Below are 17,809 nucleotides of genomic sequence, written 5' to 3'. Positions count from 1 at the left end.
AGAAGAAAGATTATTTCGAAGGGCTGAAGCTACTTGAAGCACTGAGGACTGCCTTTAGCTAGACTCACTGCCTTTGGAGCATACACCTGCAGCTAAGTGACTGGAATCCCAAGGCAAAGCCTTGTCAAACTGGGGAGTCAGAGAGAGCTGTTTAATGCACAGGTACTAATTCCTATAGGAGTCCCCATCATAGGAGATTCATGGAGGTAATGAACCACCTATTCACTTTGAACATTCTAATAATGAAGAACGTGAAATTCAGATTTTCTGAGAGGAAACGAAGTCTCTCACAGAGATTTCTAGTTCTGGCATCCTGGCAACTCTGTCAGCACAGTAATTTTGATTTCATGGCCAAAATGACATTTTCAGTCCCATGTACTCAGCTGGAATTTTGTTCCTCCCTCACCAACAAGGAGTCTATTTTGCCTTCCCCTAGACATGAGCCTCTGGGACACCTGTGACAGAGCATGTGGAAAAAGGAATGCCCCATGACTGTGAAGCCCAGGTCAGAAGAAACACTAAAGCTTCATCCTAATTCTCTCTTCTGGGACTCTGGCTTTTGAAAGTAGCCACTATGTTGGAGAAGTCCTTCATGGTCACATGAAGGGCCACGCATGGGTATCTCAGCTGCCAGTGTCAGGGAGTGAATGAGCTTTCAAGTGAATAAGTCCCCAGATGCCCCATCTCTTCCTTGTGTGGGCAGCAGAGGCAACCCAGCCTTGGGGTGCTTTGCCCAACATCTTGAGCCACAGAACCCCAGGGCACCCCAAATTTGCTCTTTTAGCCATTAAGTTTTGGGATAATTTGTCACAAAGTAATTGATAAGCAAAAAAGAGAGAGGGGTCTTTTGGAATATATATGCATGTGTGAGCGGGTCTTATTAAGTGGTCACATTTTCTGAATACAGAGTGAGTTGAATTTTTAAAAATATTTATGAAACCACTTAAAATATTTATTATTTAGATATTTATTCAACCATCTTAGTACACCATTAAACCATTTAAATACTTTTTAAAACACCATCATGATTCTTATGCTAACATTTTTGCCATATTTTTATATCAAGTTCATCATTATCCAATTAATACTCTTATTTATATTAACTCACTTTCTAAACAAAAAAGCTTGCTTCAGCCTCAACCTATGTAATGATATCCATAAAATTGTGGCTTAGATAATTCAGCCATATTTTATTAATACATTTGAAAATAAATATGTGACAATTAAAAGTAAAAAGTATTTATCCATTATTACCTAAAATGATCTTGCATTTCATAGTTAGCTCACATCTCACTTTGGGAAAAATGGGTCCTAAATCTTAAAAACAACTGTGATATCAAACTGACAATAATAATGTCTTTGGGGTGTCAGTTCTTTTTTTTTTTTAATTTTTTTTTAATTTTTATTTATTTATGATAGTCACAGAGAGAGAGAGAGAGAGGCGCAGAGACACAGGCAGAGGGAGAAGCAGGCTCCATGCACCGGGAGCCCAACGTGGGATTCGATCCCGGGTCTCCAGGATCGCGCCCTGGGCCAAAGGCAGGCGCCAAACCACTGCGCCACCCAGGGATCCCTGGGGTGTCAGTTCTTAGGGACTAGCCTATATTGGGAAATAACACAGTGTGATTGGCATTACTTGGAGGAAATTTTTATAATCTGCTTATGATCTAGCTGTGTTTAAGAAATCTTGTAGTTTTTTATTTGCTCTTTACAGAAACTCCTCTGGAAATCCAACTGTTACTTGTTTGATGCTCAGTTTGCATACAAGATTTTTCCTAGGGTTGCATAGATAGAGACATGGATGTTTCTTTAGGGGCTCTGAGTTAGGGTTTAGGACTGTTTTTTTTTTTTTTTTTTTTAATCTTTCAGATGGAAAGTGTTTGAAACATGGTGTCTTGGTCTGATTTCCCCTAAAAGCAGGGCTTGAAATAGTTCATTTGGAAATTTTATTTCAGGGACTGCAGCACATGGGGAGTGACACAGAGGAGGGGGAAGACACCACAAGAAAGTTTTAGCAAGTTGGCCATGATCGTGAACAACTCATGTGCGATTCCAGGGGACTTTTTGGAAGAATTTCATACCTGTCTACCTGGAGTTCAGAAGGTGGAAGGATCTGCCCATTGGTTTGCATTCCCCATTGCTTAAGCATCGGTCCACTTCTGGGTGGGCCCAGAGCATAGGCTTCCCTTGCCATGACATAGAGAAGACACAGGACAAGAAGCAAGAAGTAGACAAATGACCTTGACATGAAGAAGCAGTGTACTGGTGCACCCCCATGGAGCTGGCTTAGCCTGTGCAAGAAAGTACTAAGAAATGGAATGACACGAGTTTGAACCAACGCACAAGAAGATCTGATACACTTGACAAAGATACTCCCTCTCTGGGACTTATTTTGTTATCAGTCAGAGGACAGCATTGGACTTTAAGACCCAGTTCTGATAGTCTAATTATTAGCGTGAGGTAGCGCTGGCCCACACTACGCTCCTAATCAGGCAGATGGGACCAGGGAGGCAGGAATGTGTTGAAAGCACAAAAGCATGGGTGTTGGGAAGGTCACCGAAAAGACATGACCACCGACTGACCCGAGAGCTGGACTCGGGCACTCAGAGTCTCCTCACCCCCTCCCCTATCCTTTGATGTGGGTTCTGTTGTCCTCTCCCACTCCCAGAGGCTGCTTCAAGGACACAGCCTTGAGATAATGATATGGTGTTGAGAACACCTACACAACATGTGTGAATGAACCCAGTTAAGGCCTCTTTATCAACTTTTAAGATTTGGTGGGCGGATGCGGGTACCATTTGTCTTGCTGCCGCCCAAGACAAGCCTTCTATATAAGTTCCCTTTGCTCATTAAAACTTGCTACCTGCCAGGTTGGAGTGGCCCGCCTCACTCTTTGCTCTCTCCCTGCCCTCCGCATTGGGGGTGCCGATTTGGGAAGTTCTGAGAGAGTTGCCAACCAACAACTAGGTCAGCTAGGTGATGTGAAGAGCAGATCTACTTTACACTTCTGTGTCCTACCTAGCTCCTAGCATCCTGATCCTGCTAGGTACCTAGTAGGTCCTCAGCAATCCTGAATCAGGGAAGGATAACACATTTTGAATGATTTGGAGTCTTTTGTCTCAGGCCTATACAAAAACATTACTCATATGTGGTCACAACTGGGTTTACCTCTCATATTGAAAGACTGGGAAGGGAACAATGCCAGCTACATACACATGGGACCCTCCCACATGACAGTGTGTCATACCCCAAACTTGAGATTCTGCTCATTTTTGTTGACAGCACCCTGATTTTGATCCCCAGTGGAGGCACATATGAAAAATTACATGAATTTGCAGACAGGTATCAAGAGTAAGAGAATGGTGGTTTAATTTAGGATTTTTCAGCCTTGACGCTGTCCTTGGAAGGTTTATTTTTATAGAAGTCATGTAGCTGGTGACTGGTATTCTCAAGTTCTAAATGCAGAAGTTATTTTGCTGGTTTTCATTTGTGTCTCTCACCTTCTGCTTTCTGCCCTCCAGTCCCAAAGACTCAGACGTTCTGTGATTAATGCTTTTTGAAAAGAGTTTGGAAAATAAATTTCAGTTCAGTTTTGTGGTGCAAATCACTCAGCCTTTGGGGGTTCATAATGTCTTGGTTAATAAGGATTCTGGTGATTCAACTCAGAGGTCTGTGTGAAGTGGAGAAAAAAAAAGGCAGAACAATTCAGCCAAGATGTATTTAATTTTTAAAACAACCATTATGTTCTGTGCTTAAATTTTGAGTTCCTTTTTTATATTTCTTAAGAGATAATGAATAGCTTCAATTTGAGAGTGTGAGCATCCTGGAAAAATACAGAATGACAAAATCTCATTTAATTTTTATTAATTTTTCAGCAAGTCCACTCTTCTCCCATTGATGAGACTAAGTAGGTTTTTTGAACTGGCATTGGTCAACATTATTACCAACTTTGTGATGAATAATATCCTTCTTGCATATCAAACGTTCAGCCTCCCACACATGCTTAATTCATTTTATTCTCAAACGCTTGGCCTTGTAAGTGATTGCTGTGATTCAGTTTTGAATGAAAGAATTGCTCAGTTGCAGCCTGTGATAATTATTGTATAAGGCTTAGATTGTTTTTTACAACCGAGAGCAAATTCTCCATCAGTGATGAAGATAATGGGTAGCAGGTCTTTAATCTCTCCTCACCAGCTCTCACCACACCTCCCTCACTTCACACTCTACAGACATGAGGACAATCCTCCTAAGGCTTTTCCTGGAGTTGAAACTTCATGTTGCATGTAACTACATGGTGATAGCTGCTGGCCAGATCTTTCTTACATGCCAAAGAAGGGATGATTTGTTGATCTCATATAACAAGGTTGTAGAATTGTGTGGAGTTTCTTCACTGTTGCAACTTATAGTCAGTCAAAATGATGTGTCTAAATGGTTGCAACTAAAAATAGAATGCACATGGGCATTAGTAGCTTTTCTCACTCTGCGGTGGATAGAGTAAGACACCAGTCTTAGCTGTTACCTAGAGAGCCTGCCTGCCCTTTTGCAGGTGTCAAATAGCAATCTGTTGAGTAGGTCCCTAAGATTTAATTACTGAATGAAATAATTGATTTGGGGTACCTTGTGAGTGGAAGAAGACTACTTATGTAGTCTTCCATGTAGACTATATGTAGTCTATATGTAGACTACCTATGTAATGATTTCAGAGTTTGTGAATCCTGTTGCTTTTTTTCCAAAAGGTCTTACAACTTAGACCTGCAAACTCAGTTCACTTCTCTGCTGTTGCTGAACAATTAGTTGCAAGTCTTTGCTGTTATAGATAATTGTAATTTCAAATTGTGGCTCCAAGCTATTGATGGCTCTCTGTCTTTTCCTGCTTGCTTTGTAGTAACCTTGCATTTCATTCTAATGAAGGAAAAATTGTCAAAGGTGTATAAATGAAACAACACATGAAGTACAAGGACAGCAGTGCTTTTAGCTTACTATTTAAAAGTTTTATTTATTTTTTGTTATTGAGAAGCTGGAAGAGAAATGAAAACTATATTCTTTGTAGTATCATTAATGGAACATCGATCGATTGGTTCTTTTTAGAACTTTTTGCTGGAGCTTAAATGAAGGCATCTCATCATATTTAAATATACCCAGTGCAGGTTGATAGTTCGTGGCTCTGTCTTACTTGAATCTCAACTTAGTCAAATATAAACTGCGTGATCTTGGGAAGGCATTCAACCTCCCTGAACATTAGCTCCTTTGCGTGACATGATACCTACTCCATAGGGTTGCTGGAAGTATTTAATGTGATGGAGAATGGAAAGCCTCTAACTCGCTGCCTGGAGGAGGGTCATGTGCACAAAAAATGTTAATTTCCTTTTCTCCTAAAAATGTTGGAAGAGATTTTCTAAGATGCTTTTATTTGCAATTTTCAACTTTCAGTGGAAAAGAGGAATCAGGACAGAGTAATGTTATACAAAAATCTCTACCATCTCAGAAATGTGGTAATGGGTCCTGCAAACCAAACTTCTGTGTAACCTTACTACTGACTCTCTTTTTTGCTTCTGTCACTCGATTAATTTGCATGATTAAGTACTTTTCCATCGCAGGCAATGAATTCATAGCTGGTAGAAGCCTGTAAACTACTCATCTATTTAAAACAAGGAAGCCAGCCCCTGTGACCAGGGACTCTGACCTTCAAACACTAACTGGGACATTCCCCAAAGTGGGAAGAGCATAGTTATAACATTGTGGAAAGCAGTCATCTTGTTAATTTCTCCCTTGGCCTGAGAACACGCTGCGAGTCACTGAGGGAGAATTGGTCTGATCCCTGGGAATTATAATACAGCTCACAGCACAGCACTGTCTTATTTGGGTGTGTTACTGGCTTCCAATTAGAAACTTGGGGAGCTTCCGACATGGCTTTAGAGTAATGAGTAGCGATGGATGAAGCCTCTTGCAAAGGGACTTCTAATGAGTCCTAACATAAAGCTGTTTACTTTGTGGATGTCTAAAACATAGCCTATCTGTAACCGTCAAAACTATGTAAATCCTTGATTGTCCCTCTCTCCTACTCGCCCCCCCTCCCGCCCCAAAAGCCAGTTTACAACACAAGTTGGGTCTTACAGCTGTTTTGATATAGAAATATCCCTGACCCCTTAAGCTATGACAGTGAGCTATGTTAAAGTGACTTATTTTGCCAGAGGCAGAATGGTTGTGAACAGGTAGGTGGAGAGGATCGGCCTTTTAGGTGTTCAGAATTGACTGTCTTGTAGGGAGACGAGATAAAGGAGAATGATATCCTTATATGGTTTCCCCAGGAATAAAAAAGAATAATTAAATATTATAGGGCACTGTTCACACATTCATCCATTACCAAATACTGACTAAGTGCCTGCTTGTTTACGTGCTCCTCCCCATATCCCTGATGTAGACAATCCCTTCAAGAGCCTTTCGTTTGTCCACGATAAAAATGCATGCTATCTACATGTGTCTGTGCAGAAAAAAGAAAAATTTTGGGGGTATATTGAGCATCTTGGGAGAAAGACACTGTACCCTTTTAAATTAACATTATAATAATTTTAAAATTTAAGCCTGTTTCACTGGCATATTAATGAGTCTTATGAGTCACTCTTATCCATTGTTATTAGACTAAAAATTTTAGGAATAAAGCTCATCCGATTTATTTAGAAAGAGACTTGGCTACAAACGCAGACCCACTTAATTAGCTTCTAATTTGTTTTGCTGCTTGAACATAATAGGTGAGTCCCACTGCCCTCTACCCTTCCTGAATGTGTCTTGCTCTGGTCACTTGATTTATCTTCTGAGCCAGCTCATACTCTAAATCTAGGTCCTTGTGTCCTTTTTCCTGACAGGTGTTCTCATGGTCATCTTGAAGCCTATTCAAGGAGGTTCCATGTCTATTAGAAGCCCCGTTAGCTATGGAAGAGTGGCTGATTAAGTTATACTTAAAACATATTAAGTGCCAACAACAAACCAAACAGGGCGTGGGTTTGTAACGAGTCCTGGCTGGAAGGGAGAGAGTGTGTGATGGTAGGATGGTGGCATGTTTGGTGTTACCATCAGATCACCACTCATTGTATCCAAGCGAGATGAATAAGGGACAAAGTGTGGGCTGGGATGACCTGTAACTTTGAAGCTGTCAAGTAACCTTCTTAATCCTGAGACCGAGTGCAGTACAGAAGCCTTATGATTTAGTTACCAAACTACTAAACTGTCTTTATGAGGATGAAGGCTTCTCAAGACACAATTAACCTAGAGATTCACAAGATGTTCTAAAGCATGCTGGTCTGAGCCAAAGAGGCCAGGCAGACCAGGGCGGGAGCCCCACCCACCTGCAGGGATATATAAAAGCTCAGGACCTGAAGGGACATTCACAATTCAGGAGCTAGCTTCAGCAAGTTACCCACTGCTCTCTCTCTCTGGCACCATGTCCTTCAACTGTTCCCCAAGGAACTGCTCTTCCAGGCCGATTGGAGGACACTGCACTGTCTCAGTAGCTCCAGCTGCCACAGCTTCTACCCATGATGCTGACTGCCTGAGTGGCATCTATTTGCCCAGTTCCTTCCACACTGGCTCCTGGCTCCTGGACCACTGTCAGGGGACTACCTGTGAGTCTGCTGTTTGCCAGCCAACCTGTTACCAGCCAAATTCCTGCAGCTCCAGCTCTGGACAGGTGACCTGCTCTCGACAAACCACCTGTGTCTCCAATCCCTGCTCAACTACCTATAGCCGACCACTCACCTTTGTCTCCAGGGGCTGTCAGCCCGTGGGTGGCATCTCTACTGTGTGCCAACCAGTGGGAGGAGTCTCCACTGTCTGCCAACCAGCCTGCGGGGTCTCCAGGACATACCAGCGGTCCTGCATGTCCAGCTGTCGAAGAACTTGCTAAGTGTGTAGGAGCCAGTGAGCGAATCAAGACTCCAGGACCTGCCAGCGGTGTTTCCAGGCTCGTCCAGCATGCTGCCTGTCCCTGAACAACTCTTCATTGCTGACCACTGTTCTGACTGCCTGACTGCTTTGGCTGCTAGCTCTGAAGAAGCTGCCTTTGGCAGTCTATGATTTTTCTGGCTAGCACCAAGCTTATTTTAAGGGTTGATCACTGGTGGCGCATATGCCTCTGGAAGTTTCCAGAAGCTTTACTCCCCATATCCCAGTCTCTGGTGGTTTTAACATGTTTTGACCTTGCTGCTGTGTCTTCTGGCTTCTGTTTCTGTGCCTCTGAGGAAGGGAACTTGTCTCGCTCTGTATTTTCTCAATAAACCTGCTTACTTGGCATTGCAAATGTACGTCTCAATAGAGTTCTTTATTTGCCAGGGTTTTCGCTGTCTATGAATCATCCTTGCGGATCAGAGTTTGACTTTCTTTTCTGAGCATAGAGTATGGGTTCAGTCATTGTATTTCATGACAAGCAAAGGAATAAATGATATTTTACCTGGTAGGAGAGTCTTTGGACATGTAGTGATAGAGAGTGATGGGTCCTCTACATTTACTCTGGATTTTATGGGTGCACAGAAGGACTTCCATGTAGGAAAAAGAAAAGTTACCCAAGTAGTTTCGGAAATTATAGAGTGAAGGAAGCAGCAGAATCAGAGTCTCAGAGTCTTACTTTACCAGAGGACTGCAGTGGAAAACTCTGTAGAAGATGCCTCCATGATCAGACGAGATGGAGGGGAAGGAGGAAGGGTGGAGAAGTTGTTTTCATGGCATCAAAGGGTGGTTCCAGCTTTCGATATTCCCCTCACTTCCTGCAGAGGTTCAGTAGATCCCCCACACCCTTCCCCTGGCCAAATGCTCTGAATAAATCCAAGCTCCAGGTATTAGTAAATCTGGGCAGGAGAGACTTAAAAACAAACTTCAAAAACACATAGGGGTTTATTTTCATAAGAGCCTTGTTTCATGCTTATTTTCCCCAGGAACCAACCCGTGTACTGATAAAACAAACCATCTAGACTGGTGGTCCACACCCTAACTCCTTTATTTTGTTTTGTGTTATACACATAAGGTGTGTGTGTGCTGAGAGCAATGGGCACCTTTTCTTATAATGAGGAGCTCAGTACCTGGAGCAGACTGATCTGCAACCCCTGTTGTCAGCAAAATGGTTTTCTCATTTCACTCATGGTTTTTCAGAGAGGTACAGATGATTTCTGGATAAATGGAATATTTTCAAATTTTTCCTACTGCTCATTCTATGCTTAGAATTAAGGCTCTCTTTAATCAGACATGTTAGGATGTCTGACTCACAGTAATATCTCATTAAAGTAAGATATGGTTTTTGTTATATATTATTCCCAGCCCCACTACCTTTATTTTTTTTTTATTTTTTAAAGATTTTATTTATTTCTTCATAGAGAGAGAGAGAGGCAGAGACACAGGCAGAGGGAGAAGCAGGCATCATACAGAGAGCCTCACGTGGGACTCGATCCAGGGTGATCGAGTGTCTCCAAGATCACACCCTGGGCTGCAGGCAGCGCTAAACCACTGCACCACCGGGGCTGCCCCTATCCCCACTACCTTTAAAAGCAAAATTCTAGGTTTCAGATACATTCTGGTTTATTCTAAATTATAAGTCACCAAGAGAACCCTTCATGGTTGCTTGAAAGCTGTTGCTTACATGACTGAGATATAGTCATTTCACATATGATCCGGAAAATTCAGTTTTTTAGAGGTTGAAACATTATTTAATTTTTTTGTTTTTTATTCTTTAGCTTTCTAAGCTTCAATATAAGTTATAAGGATGAAGATGCCTTCCTTTTCTTTCTTATTTAGATGGCTAATCCTCTTAATAGATCCATGTATTAGTAATTTGTAACTACAGGTTTTATGGGCTGCTATGAATAAACTTTTGCTTGGGCAATTTATTATGATGGTGTGAACATCCAAGGATGATGTAGCTATCCTGCCAAGCTGCTTCCTTGCCTTTATTTCTGTTTGGGGAATTGTTCTATTTGTACTTGAACTTTGAAAGTTCTATTCTTTGCTTTATCTCACAAAAATGATAAAGTTTCTGTGTTTGCCTTTGAAGACCATCTTTTACAAGATAGGGCAATGATTTCTTTCTCTTCTTGGTCTGGGGCAAGAGAATATGTATGTATGTATGTATGTAATATCCCATAGCTGTGGGGAAGCAGATCCAGGGCCTTTGGTTCAAATCCTTGTTCTGCTGCTTGGCTGCAGGTTTGTTAAGCTACCTAAGCCTTAGCCCATCTGTCAAATGGACATGATGGTGGCATCTCCTGCCTCTGTCTTTGGGAATAAACTGAGGTAACATGTGTATCTCCCAGCTATCAGCTGAGGCATCCTACATTTTATATTAAAGTGAACCTGGTGTTCTTGGGGCACCAGAGTGGCTCAGTAGGTTAGGCATCTGCCTTTGGCTCAGGGCATGGTCTTGGGGTCTTGGGATCAAGCCCCAAGTCAGGCTCCCTGATCAGCAGAGAGTCTGTTTGTCCCTCTGCCCCCCCTCCTGATCTCTCTCTCTCAAATAAGTAAATAAAATCTTAAAAAAAAAATAGTCAACCTGGCATTCTCAACTCCTTTGGCTCTTTCGTAGAAGTCCTGGCTCTTCCTGGCATCTCGGGGGGGTCTGAGTCCAGAAGCTGGGAGGAGTTGATTTACTGTTTTCTTTCCTCATGCCTTTGGCTCTGAACTTATACTTTAGAAGAATGAGTTCATTTTACAGGTCTTCTGATTCCATAGTCTGTTTCTGTTCAGACTATAATGATTCAGACATCTTAGCACTACTTCTTTCCCTTGATGTCCATGAAATCCATTTACACAGGGCATCTGTGTTTCTAATAGACTTTATAGAAAGTTTGAGACCTAGATGGCATTTATGTTTTAGTGAGGGAAACAACTTAAAATGGAATTTTAGACATTAAGAAGTTCCTGGGCCATTGTTTCTGGAACATTATCATATTCAGTTCAGAAGCAAACCTTTCCTTCCCTTCCTCCCCTCCTCCATCCCACCCTTCTTTCCTCAAATCCCAAACCTCTAGTATTCCAGCTTCTGTGCTGAGTTTGGCTATGTGGTGGTAAAGAAAACCTCCGGGATTCTTGCCCTCATGAAGTTCATAGCTGAGCTTGAGTAATTTCTGTAGAACTTTGATATTTTCTTCTGTATCTTCCTCTACAAATGCTTATCATTGCTTAGCAAGGTGCTGTATTACATAAGTAGGTTCTTTGAAAAGGGTAGGTTTTTTCACCTTTTTTCATATATGATGCTTATTAATATTACAACTATGATAAAAGCTGAGAATACAACCAACCCCTGGGACATTTGGCTATAAATCCAGGAGACATAAACTTGTGAAAGTCAAGGGAATGTGCTGGTAATCGATCAAATGGCAAGAATAAAAGGTTGACAAACTGGGATGTGGACTCAGACTAGTGCCCTCTAAAACAGCACTCTGCCTTTTAGAGAAGGTAGGCTCTGCTAGAATATCTGCTTGGTCTCTTTATATTTTTTGGAAACTACCACTCCTGCTTAAGAATTTATAAATGCTTTCATATCTGAAGGGCATTGTACTAGCTTTCACGGGGTCAGGATCTTTATTTATTAGGATCACTAGCTCCAACTTCTTTTATATGCTCTATTTTCCTATACCTAACTGCCTGCTAGACATTTCCAGAAATATTCTTTATAGTAAAATTAAAAGAAATTTTCAAAACTCAGATTGGTCATAATGTAACATTAATTGGGGATATAATTTGTGTTGCATATTTCAGATTATATAACAGTTGTGATCAGGAACCAGCTCCCATTAGCACAGGCCAAGAGCTATTATAAGCAAATATGAAGGCTTTATGGAAGTTGCTCTGTGCTTTATTATGGAAATGGATGATAAAAGGGACAACACTAAGAATTGTGTAAGAATTGTGCTAATGGTAGTCCTGGTGACTGTGAGAAAGGCTGGCGATCATCTTGAGCAAAAACTGAGTGTGGTCAGGGTAGGATTTATTTAGAGGTGTGCTGGTTTCATAGCTACAGACTTTCTACCATGAAACAGTTTTCTATTAAAATTCCTTCAGAAAAAGTGACTTTATTAGCTTGGATCTGAAAGTTGAGTTCCACTAAACCACCTTTTCCAACAAACGTTTTATTTTATTTTATTTTATTTTATTTTATTTTATTTTATTTTTTTATTTTATTTTTTCCAACAAACGTTTTAATACAAGTTTTCTTGGGAACACATCAATTGCAGTGTGGCAGAGAAGACCTATCACTCAAATGAGATATTCTTTTACAAAAACTTCTCATTATATTAATTCTTGCCTCTTGGTTATTGCTGCCACTATCTTCCAAGTTAACCAGGATGGAAATCCCATGACTGTGTTTTACTTCTCTTTCCCCTAACTTCACACATTTAATTCCTTTTTTTTTTTTTTAAAGATTTTATTTATTTATTCATGAGAGACACAGAGAGAGAGCGAGAGGCAGAGACACAGACAGAGGGAGAAACAGGCTCCATGCAGGGAGCCTGACAGGGGACTCGATCCTGGGTCTCCAGGATCATGCCCTGGGCCAAAGGCAGGTGCTAAACCACTGAGCCACCCAGGGATCCCCACACATTTAATTCCTAAGAGATGTAACAATTCTTTGTTTCCTCAGCATTTCCTCTACCTCAGCCTGCTGTGGGCAGTCGTGACTTACACTACAGTAGAGAATTAAGCTCATAAGAGATTTTAGCATTTCTATGTCCTTTCTGGAGAGCTCTAACAGATCTGTCAGTATTAGCTCACCAGGGCTGCCATAACGAAACACCAGAAACTGGGGAGTTTGAACAATAGAAACTGATTGTCTCCCGGTCTGGAAACTAGGTATCTGAGATCAGGTGTCAGCAGGGTTTGTTCCCACTGAGGCTGTGAGGGAGAATCTGTTCTATTCCTCTTCCTGAGGTTCTGGTGGTTTGCTAGCAATCTTGGGTGTCCCTTGGCTTTTAGAAGAACCCTGATATCTGTCTTCATCTTCATGTGCCATTCTCCTCGAGTGTGTATGTGTCTGTGTCTGTGTCCAAATTTCCTCTTTAGATAAGGACACCAGTTATGCTGAGCTAGGGGCCCACTCTACTCAAGTATGACCTCATCTTAACTAATTATATCTGCAATGATCCTATCTATTTCCAAACAAGGTCACGTTCTAAAGTCCTAGAGGTTAGGACAGCAACATAGAAATGTTTGGAAATAGAAAGCAACTCATAATACAATCAAGGCACAACTCTGATAATGTCACTTTTGTACTAAAAAATATCAAAACATGCTTACTGCCTAATGAATGCTGTTTAGGCTTGCTAGCCTAGCATTCATAATTCCCAGCAGAGTACTTAATAAATGCTCAGTAATCATAAGAAGAGTATAATGTTTGAGTTTTGGGATTCTTATTCATTTCTATAATTGAAAGTCTAATTAATATTTGATATACTATATTCGTTGTGGTTCTCCAAAAAAATAGAACCAATAGAAATATGTAAATATATGTTATATATATATATATATATATACACACATACACATATATTTATATTTATGTTTCTTATATATAAAAGAATACTTATGTTCACACTCCATTGGCAAGTTCCAAGTCATATGACTACACTAAAGTGCAAAGAATTTGTTCATATGGTCCAGATGTGGGTGAAAAAGGAAGAGAAAATGGGTTTGGTGAACAGAGACCCTGTGTCTGCAACATTTCATCATGTGGTTATAAGAATGAAGAGTGTAATATGGAAGTCTGACTCATTGCTGGTACCCAGAAAGTTGTGAAAAATCTGAATTAGACTTCCATTTCCATCTGTCTATCAGAGGAGACCTGTTGCAGGAAAATATCCCTTTATGGAAGGGATGTTTGAGCAGTAATCTAATATAGTCAGGGGTTGCTTGTAGCAACAGATTTAAGGATCTGTCTTTCTAGGAGCCTTTTTTTTTTTTTTAAATCCAAGGAAAATCCTTCTAGACAAAAATTGAATGTAAACAATTAGTGCTCATTTAAAAGGAGTTAATTCTCATAATGGCTACAATGAGTGGGAATAATTGAGATGTTTCTAACTTGAAATAAAATGGAAATTGGCCCAGCAACAGTTCCGTAAACGAAACACTATTCTATTTCCCTCTAGTTAGCATAAACTACATAACATTATCTGAAATTATCTAGTCCTCCATTCTGGCCCCTGTTTTCATTGTTTAACTATTTTCTGAGAGATGTCAGTGCTAGAAGAGACTTCCAGAGTTACATACAACTCCGTTATTTAAAAATGAGGAAATAGAAAGGGAAGGACTTTCTTGTCCAATAAACATAGTTAGTAATAGATCCACTAAATGCCTTCTGATTTTTTTTTAAAGAAATATGAAGATTTTGTGGCTTCTTATTCATTCTCCTTTCTTGTCGAGTTATCCTGCAAGTAGTCTATCCAGGAGTATCATGTGCAATGGCACCACTGTTAGTTTCTATATTCTTCAACAAGAGCTTCATACACTTGTAGTTTATCTCAAATTCAAATGTAACTGGGAGTCATATATATATACACATATGACTTTATTTAGCCAGCATGTGAGCAGGGGGAGGGGCAGGAGGAGAGAGAGAGAGAGAATGTCAAGCAGACTGAATTGAGTGCAGAGTCTGATGCAGGATTTAATTCCACCACCCTGAGATCATGACCTGAGCCCAAATGAAGAGTCAGCTGCTCAACCAACCAAACCACCTTGACACCCCGGGATTGTATATTTTCATTTGGTAAACCTGGCCACCCTAGATGTGGCATCCACATCTAGCGTCAGTGTACACTTAGGGAGCTGCTGTACTCCAGAGGACTTAGCCAACTATCCAACACAAAGGCTGACCAACTCTTCTTGATGTTCGGCCTATCCTGTTTGACATGACCCTCAATAGTCCTCAGGGGCATATGAAGGTGTAATAAGACTAAATGGACATACAACTGACCAGTAACAAATTGGTCAAGCTGAAGATTCTGTTGTAGCTTGTTGTCCTTACCCACCCAGGACATCTTCCCTATGCTCTTCATCCTCCACTGTGTCTAATTATCTGTACATCTAGCCTTAGTCTTTTTTTTTTATTGAAGTTTGATTTGCCAACATATAGTATAACACCCAGTTCTCATCTCATCATGTGCCTTCCTCAGTGCCCGTCACCCAGTTACCCCGTCCCCCTGCCCACCTCCTTTTCTGCAACCCTTTGTTCGTTTCCCAGAACTAGGAGTCTCAAGATTTGTCTCCCTCTCTAATTTTTCTCACTCATTTTCTTTCCTTTCCCTTATAATCCCTTTTACTATTTCTTATATTCCCCATTTGAGTGAAACCATATGATGATTGTCCTTCTCTGAATGACTTACTTCACTCAGCATAATACCTTCCAGTTCCAACCACACTGAAGCAAATGGTGGGTATTTGTCCTTTCTAATGACTGAGTAATATTCCATTGTATACATAGACCACATTTTCTTTATCCATTCATCTATTGAAGGACATCAAGTCTCCTTCCACAGTTTGGCTATTGTGGACATTGCTACCTAAACATTAGGGTACAGGTGTCCCAGTGTTTCACCACATCTGTATCTTTGGGGTAAATACCCAGTAATGCAATTGCTGGGTCATATAGCCTTAGTCTTTTTTAAGTAATTTTTTTAGTATTGGCATGCCCATTTGGGACAAGTACCAGGACATACTTATATTAAAATTTTGTTGCTTATCTGAAATTCAAATGTAACTGGGATTCCATGCTTTTTTTTGCAAAATTCAGTGGAAGTCTTGTTTGATATCGTGTTAATTTTAGAATGGAAAAAAGGAGTCTGTTGGGCAAATGTTTGAGAAGTTCAGATTCAATTACTTTTGCATGGTTTGTTTATTCATTCCTTTCAGATTTTTAATATTGCTACAATGTGCTGTGAATCTCTACTAGAGAGAGCCATATGATGCAGGTGTTCATCTATTAACTATCTATTATCCATCTAATTAACCTATTTTCTTTTCTTTATTACTTCTTTTTTTTTTTTAAAAAAAATGAAACCTTTTATTGCAGAACATCTGGCAGGATGATCATTTTCTGAAAGTATTTTGGAAAACACCGATGAGGAGCTACAACTGGGTGACTCCGGGAAGTCAGCCAGCAAGGTAGATTCTATGCTTCCTGTAATGGAAGGTAACAGTGAAAAGACCAAGACAGTTACACCAATCTTAAGATAAAATAGAAATATCCATTTGATTTGCACAAGAGCCAGTGCAGCAAAATTTTGATGAATCATTAAATTGTTCTATCTTCTACACTGTGTAATATGAAGAGTCAGAGACAGGCTGGTTGATCAAATTCTTCTCAGATTCAAAGTTAAGGCCATTCCACAGGTACTGCTAAATTAGCATGTCTAAACCATGTTCTCTTTGAATGGCTCTCAAGGCTGCCTATATCTCTGGTGCAATGGCAATTGGAAAGGCAAGCTGCATTTATGAGTGAATAGTGCTGACTGAGCTATGTAATACTTTGATGGGTAGTTTTGGGCCTTTCAAAGTGAAATGTGACATTTGAATGCCAAATAACCCCTTTGCAAAACAACCCCAAACCTTTGGCATTTTAGAATAGTTTCCTGATTCTTTTTCTTCAGAGAACTTATTTTTGTGTAGAGCCTATCAAGTGAGTGATTTCTCAAAGCTGCTGACTGGTCTTCTCAAGGTCAAGGGAAAAATTGATGGTTTAGAATTATGATTAGATTCTCCACCTACTCCTTTCCTTCTTTTATTTCTTACTTGATGGCTTTATTTTCTCATTTTATCTCCTAAGTTTGCATATTTCCCTGGGATGGAAGGTGGCCTCAGAGACTTACTGAACAGAGAGTTTCCAGTATTTTTGAGGTATCATTTACACATTTAAGATCAGAGGACGCTAAAATGACCTTATAGTTTAAAGCAAATGTTCAGTTAATCATTCATTCATCTAGCTAATATTTTTGAATATATGATAGCTCTTTGACAGTCTCTCTTATGAAGATTTAAATATAGTGAGGAAGCAGATATATAAATAACCAAGTAGCATGAAGTAAGTGTTATAATAGGGAGGCATATATAAAGTGAAATAAATTTGAAAAATGCTGAGTGAAGGAAAGTTAACTTGGTTTCTCTACTGTAGATTTTATCTAAGTTTTTAATAGAGTAGTATACGATATGACTCTCTAAGAGTGGAATAGAGCTTGGAACGTATCTGAAGCATTTTTCCCCCCTGGAATATCTGGAAGGACCAAGGTCCTGTTAAACACATTCTGTAAAGCCATACATTAAGGTGTATATACCCAATTGGAAATGGATGATTTTTATTAGAATGTGGCTTTCTATATTAGCTACCATTTTTTTTTGAGTTTTCAAGGTGTGTCCAATCTCAATATTTTAAATAATTACTGTATAAAAAAGTAGTTATTTTGAATTTCAGGGTTCAATCTTAACTTACTCTCTCTCACGCTCTGCCAGACCAGAAATAGTTTCTTTTAGTTCTTTCTATATGTGTGGTACATGTCATCAAGGAAAGCTTTTTGCTCATATAGGTACAATATGTTTAGGTATTGACCCATGTGTATATATGTGTGTCCAACCGATTTTAATAGTAGGATTTTTTTGTTCGATTTCAAATAGGCTAAATCCAACCTAATATTAAAGGGAGGTTAGGAGTTGCTAGTCCTTCTGGCGGAAAAAGAGACATGTATTAAATTGCTGGAAGATTATGCTAAATGGATAATCAGGAAGAAACATACTATAGTCCAGTAGAAATGAATGCACATAATGTTTATATACAATTTGAAGTGGGAAA

General features: G+C 39.9%; 1 protein-coding gene and 1 long non-coding RNA gene across 9 annotated transcripts in view; one reads left to right on the top strand and one right to left on the bottom strand.

The window, feature by feature from the left end:
• KRTAP11-1 (keratin associated protein 11-1) overlaps positions 1-17,809 on the top strand; it is a 104,759-nt gene that overhangs the window by 51,532 nt on the left and 35,418 nt on the right. For 5 of the 7 annotated variants that reach the window (XM_072806714.1, XM_072806713.1, XM_072806712.1 and 2 more), the window contains one exon: positions 6,864-8,293. The exons of 1 other annotated variant lie outside the window; for it this stretch is intronic. In XM_072806714.1, coding sequence (XP_072662815.1) covers positions 7,439-7,900 — 462 coding nt within the window. In that variant the 5' untranslated portion in view covers positions 6,864-7,438 and the 3' untranslated portion in view covers positions 7,901-8,293. Of the gene's footprint in view, positions 1-1,955; positions 6,083-6,863; positions 8,294-17,809 lie in introns of those variants that run through there. One more of the 7 variants, XR_012021294.1, reaches the window with a different exon arrangement.
• Positions 3,280-10,846, bottom strand: LOC140621552 (uncharacterized). Of its 2 annotated transcripts, none has more exons than XR_012021296.1 (3): positions 10,529-10,846; positions 7,753-8,863; positions 3,280-4,438 (listed from the first exon to the last, which is right to left on the bottom strand). It is a non-coding gene; the product is annotated as an uncharacterized lncRNA (long non-coding RNA). The 2 variants fall into 2 exon arrangements; XR_012021297.1 differs by lacking the exon at positions 3,280-4,438 and adding an exon at positions 4,463-4,902.

The sequence above is a fragment of the Canis lupus genome, chromosome 30 (genome assembly GCF_048164855.1).
Source record: "Canis lupus baileyi chromosome 30, mCanLup2.hap1, whole genome shotgun sequence".
NCBI lineage: Eukaryota > Metazoa > Chordata > Mammalia > Carnivora > Canidae > Canis > Canis lupus.
This window is presented reverse-complemented; position numbering and strand designations above follow the sequence as displayed.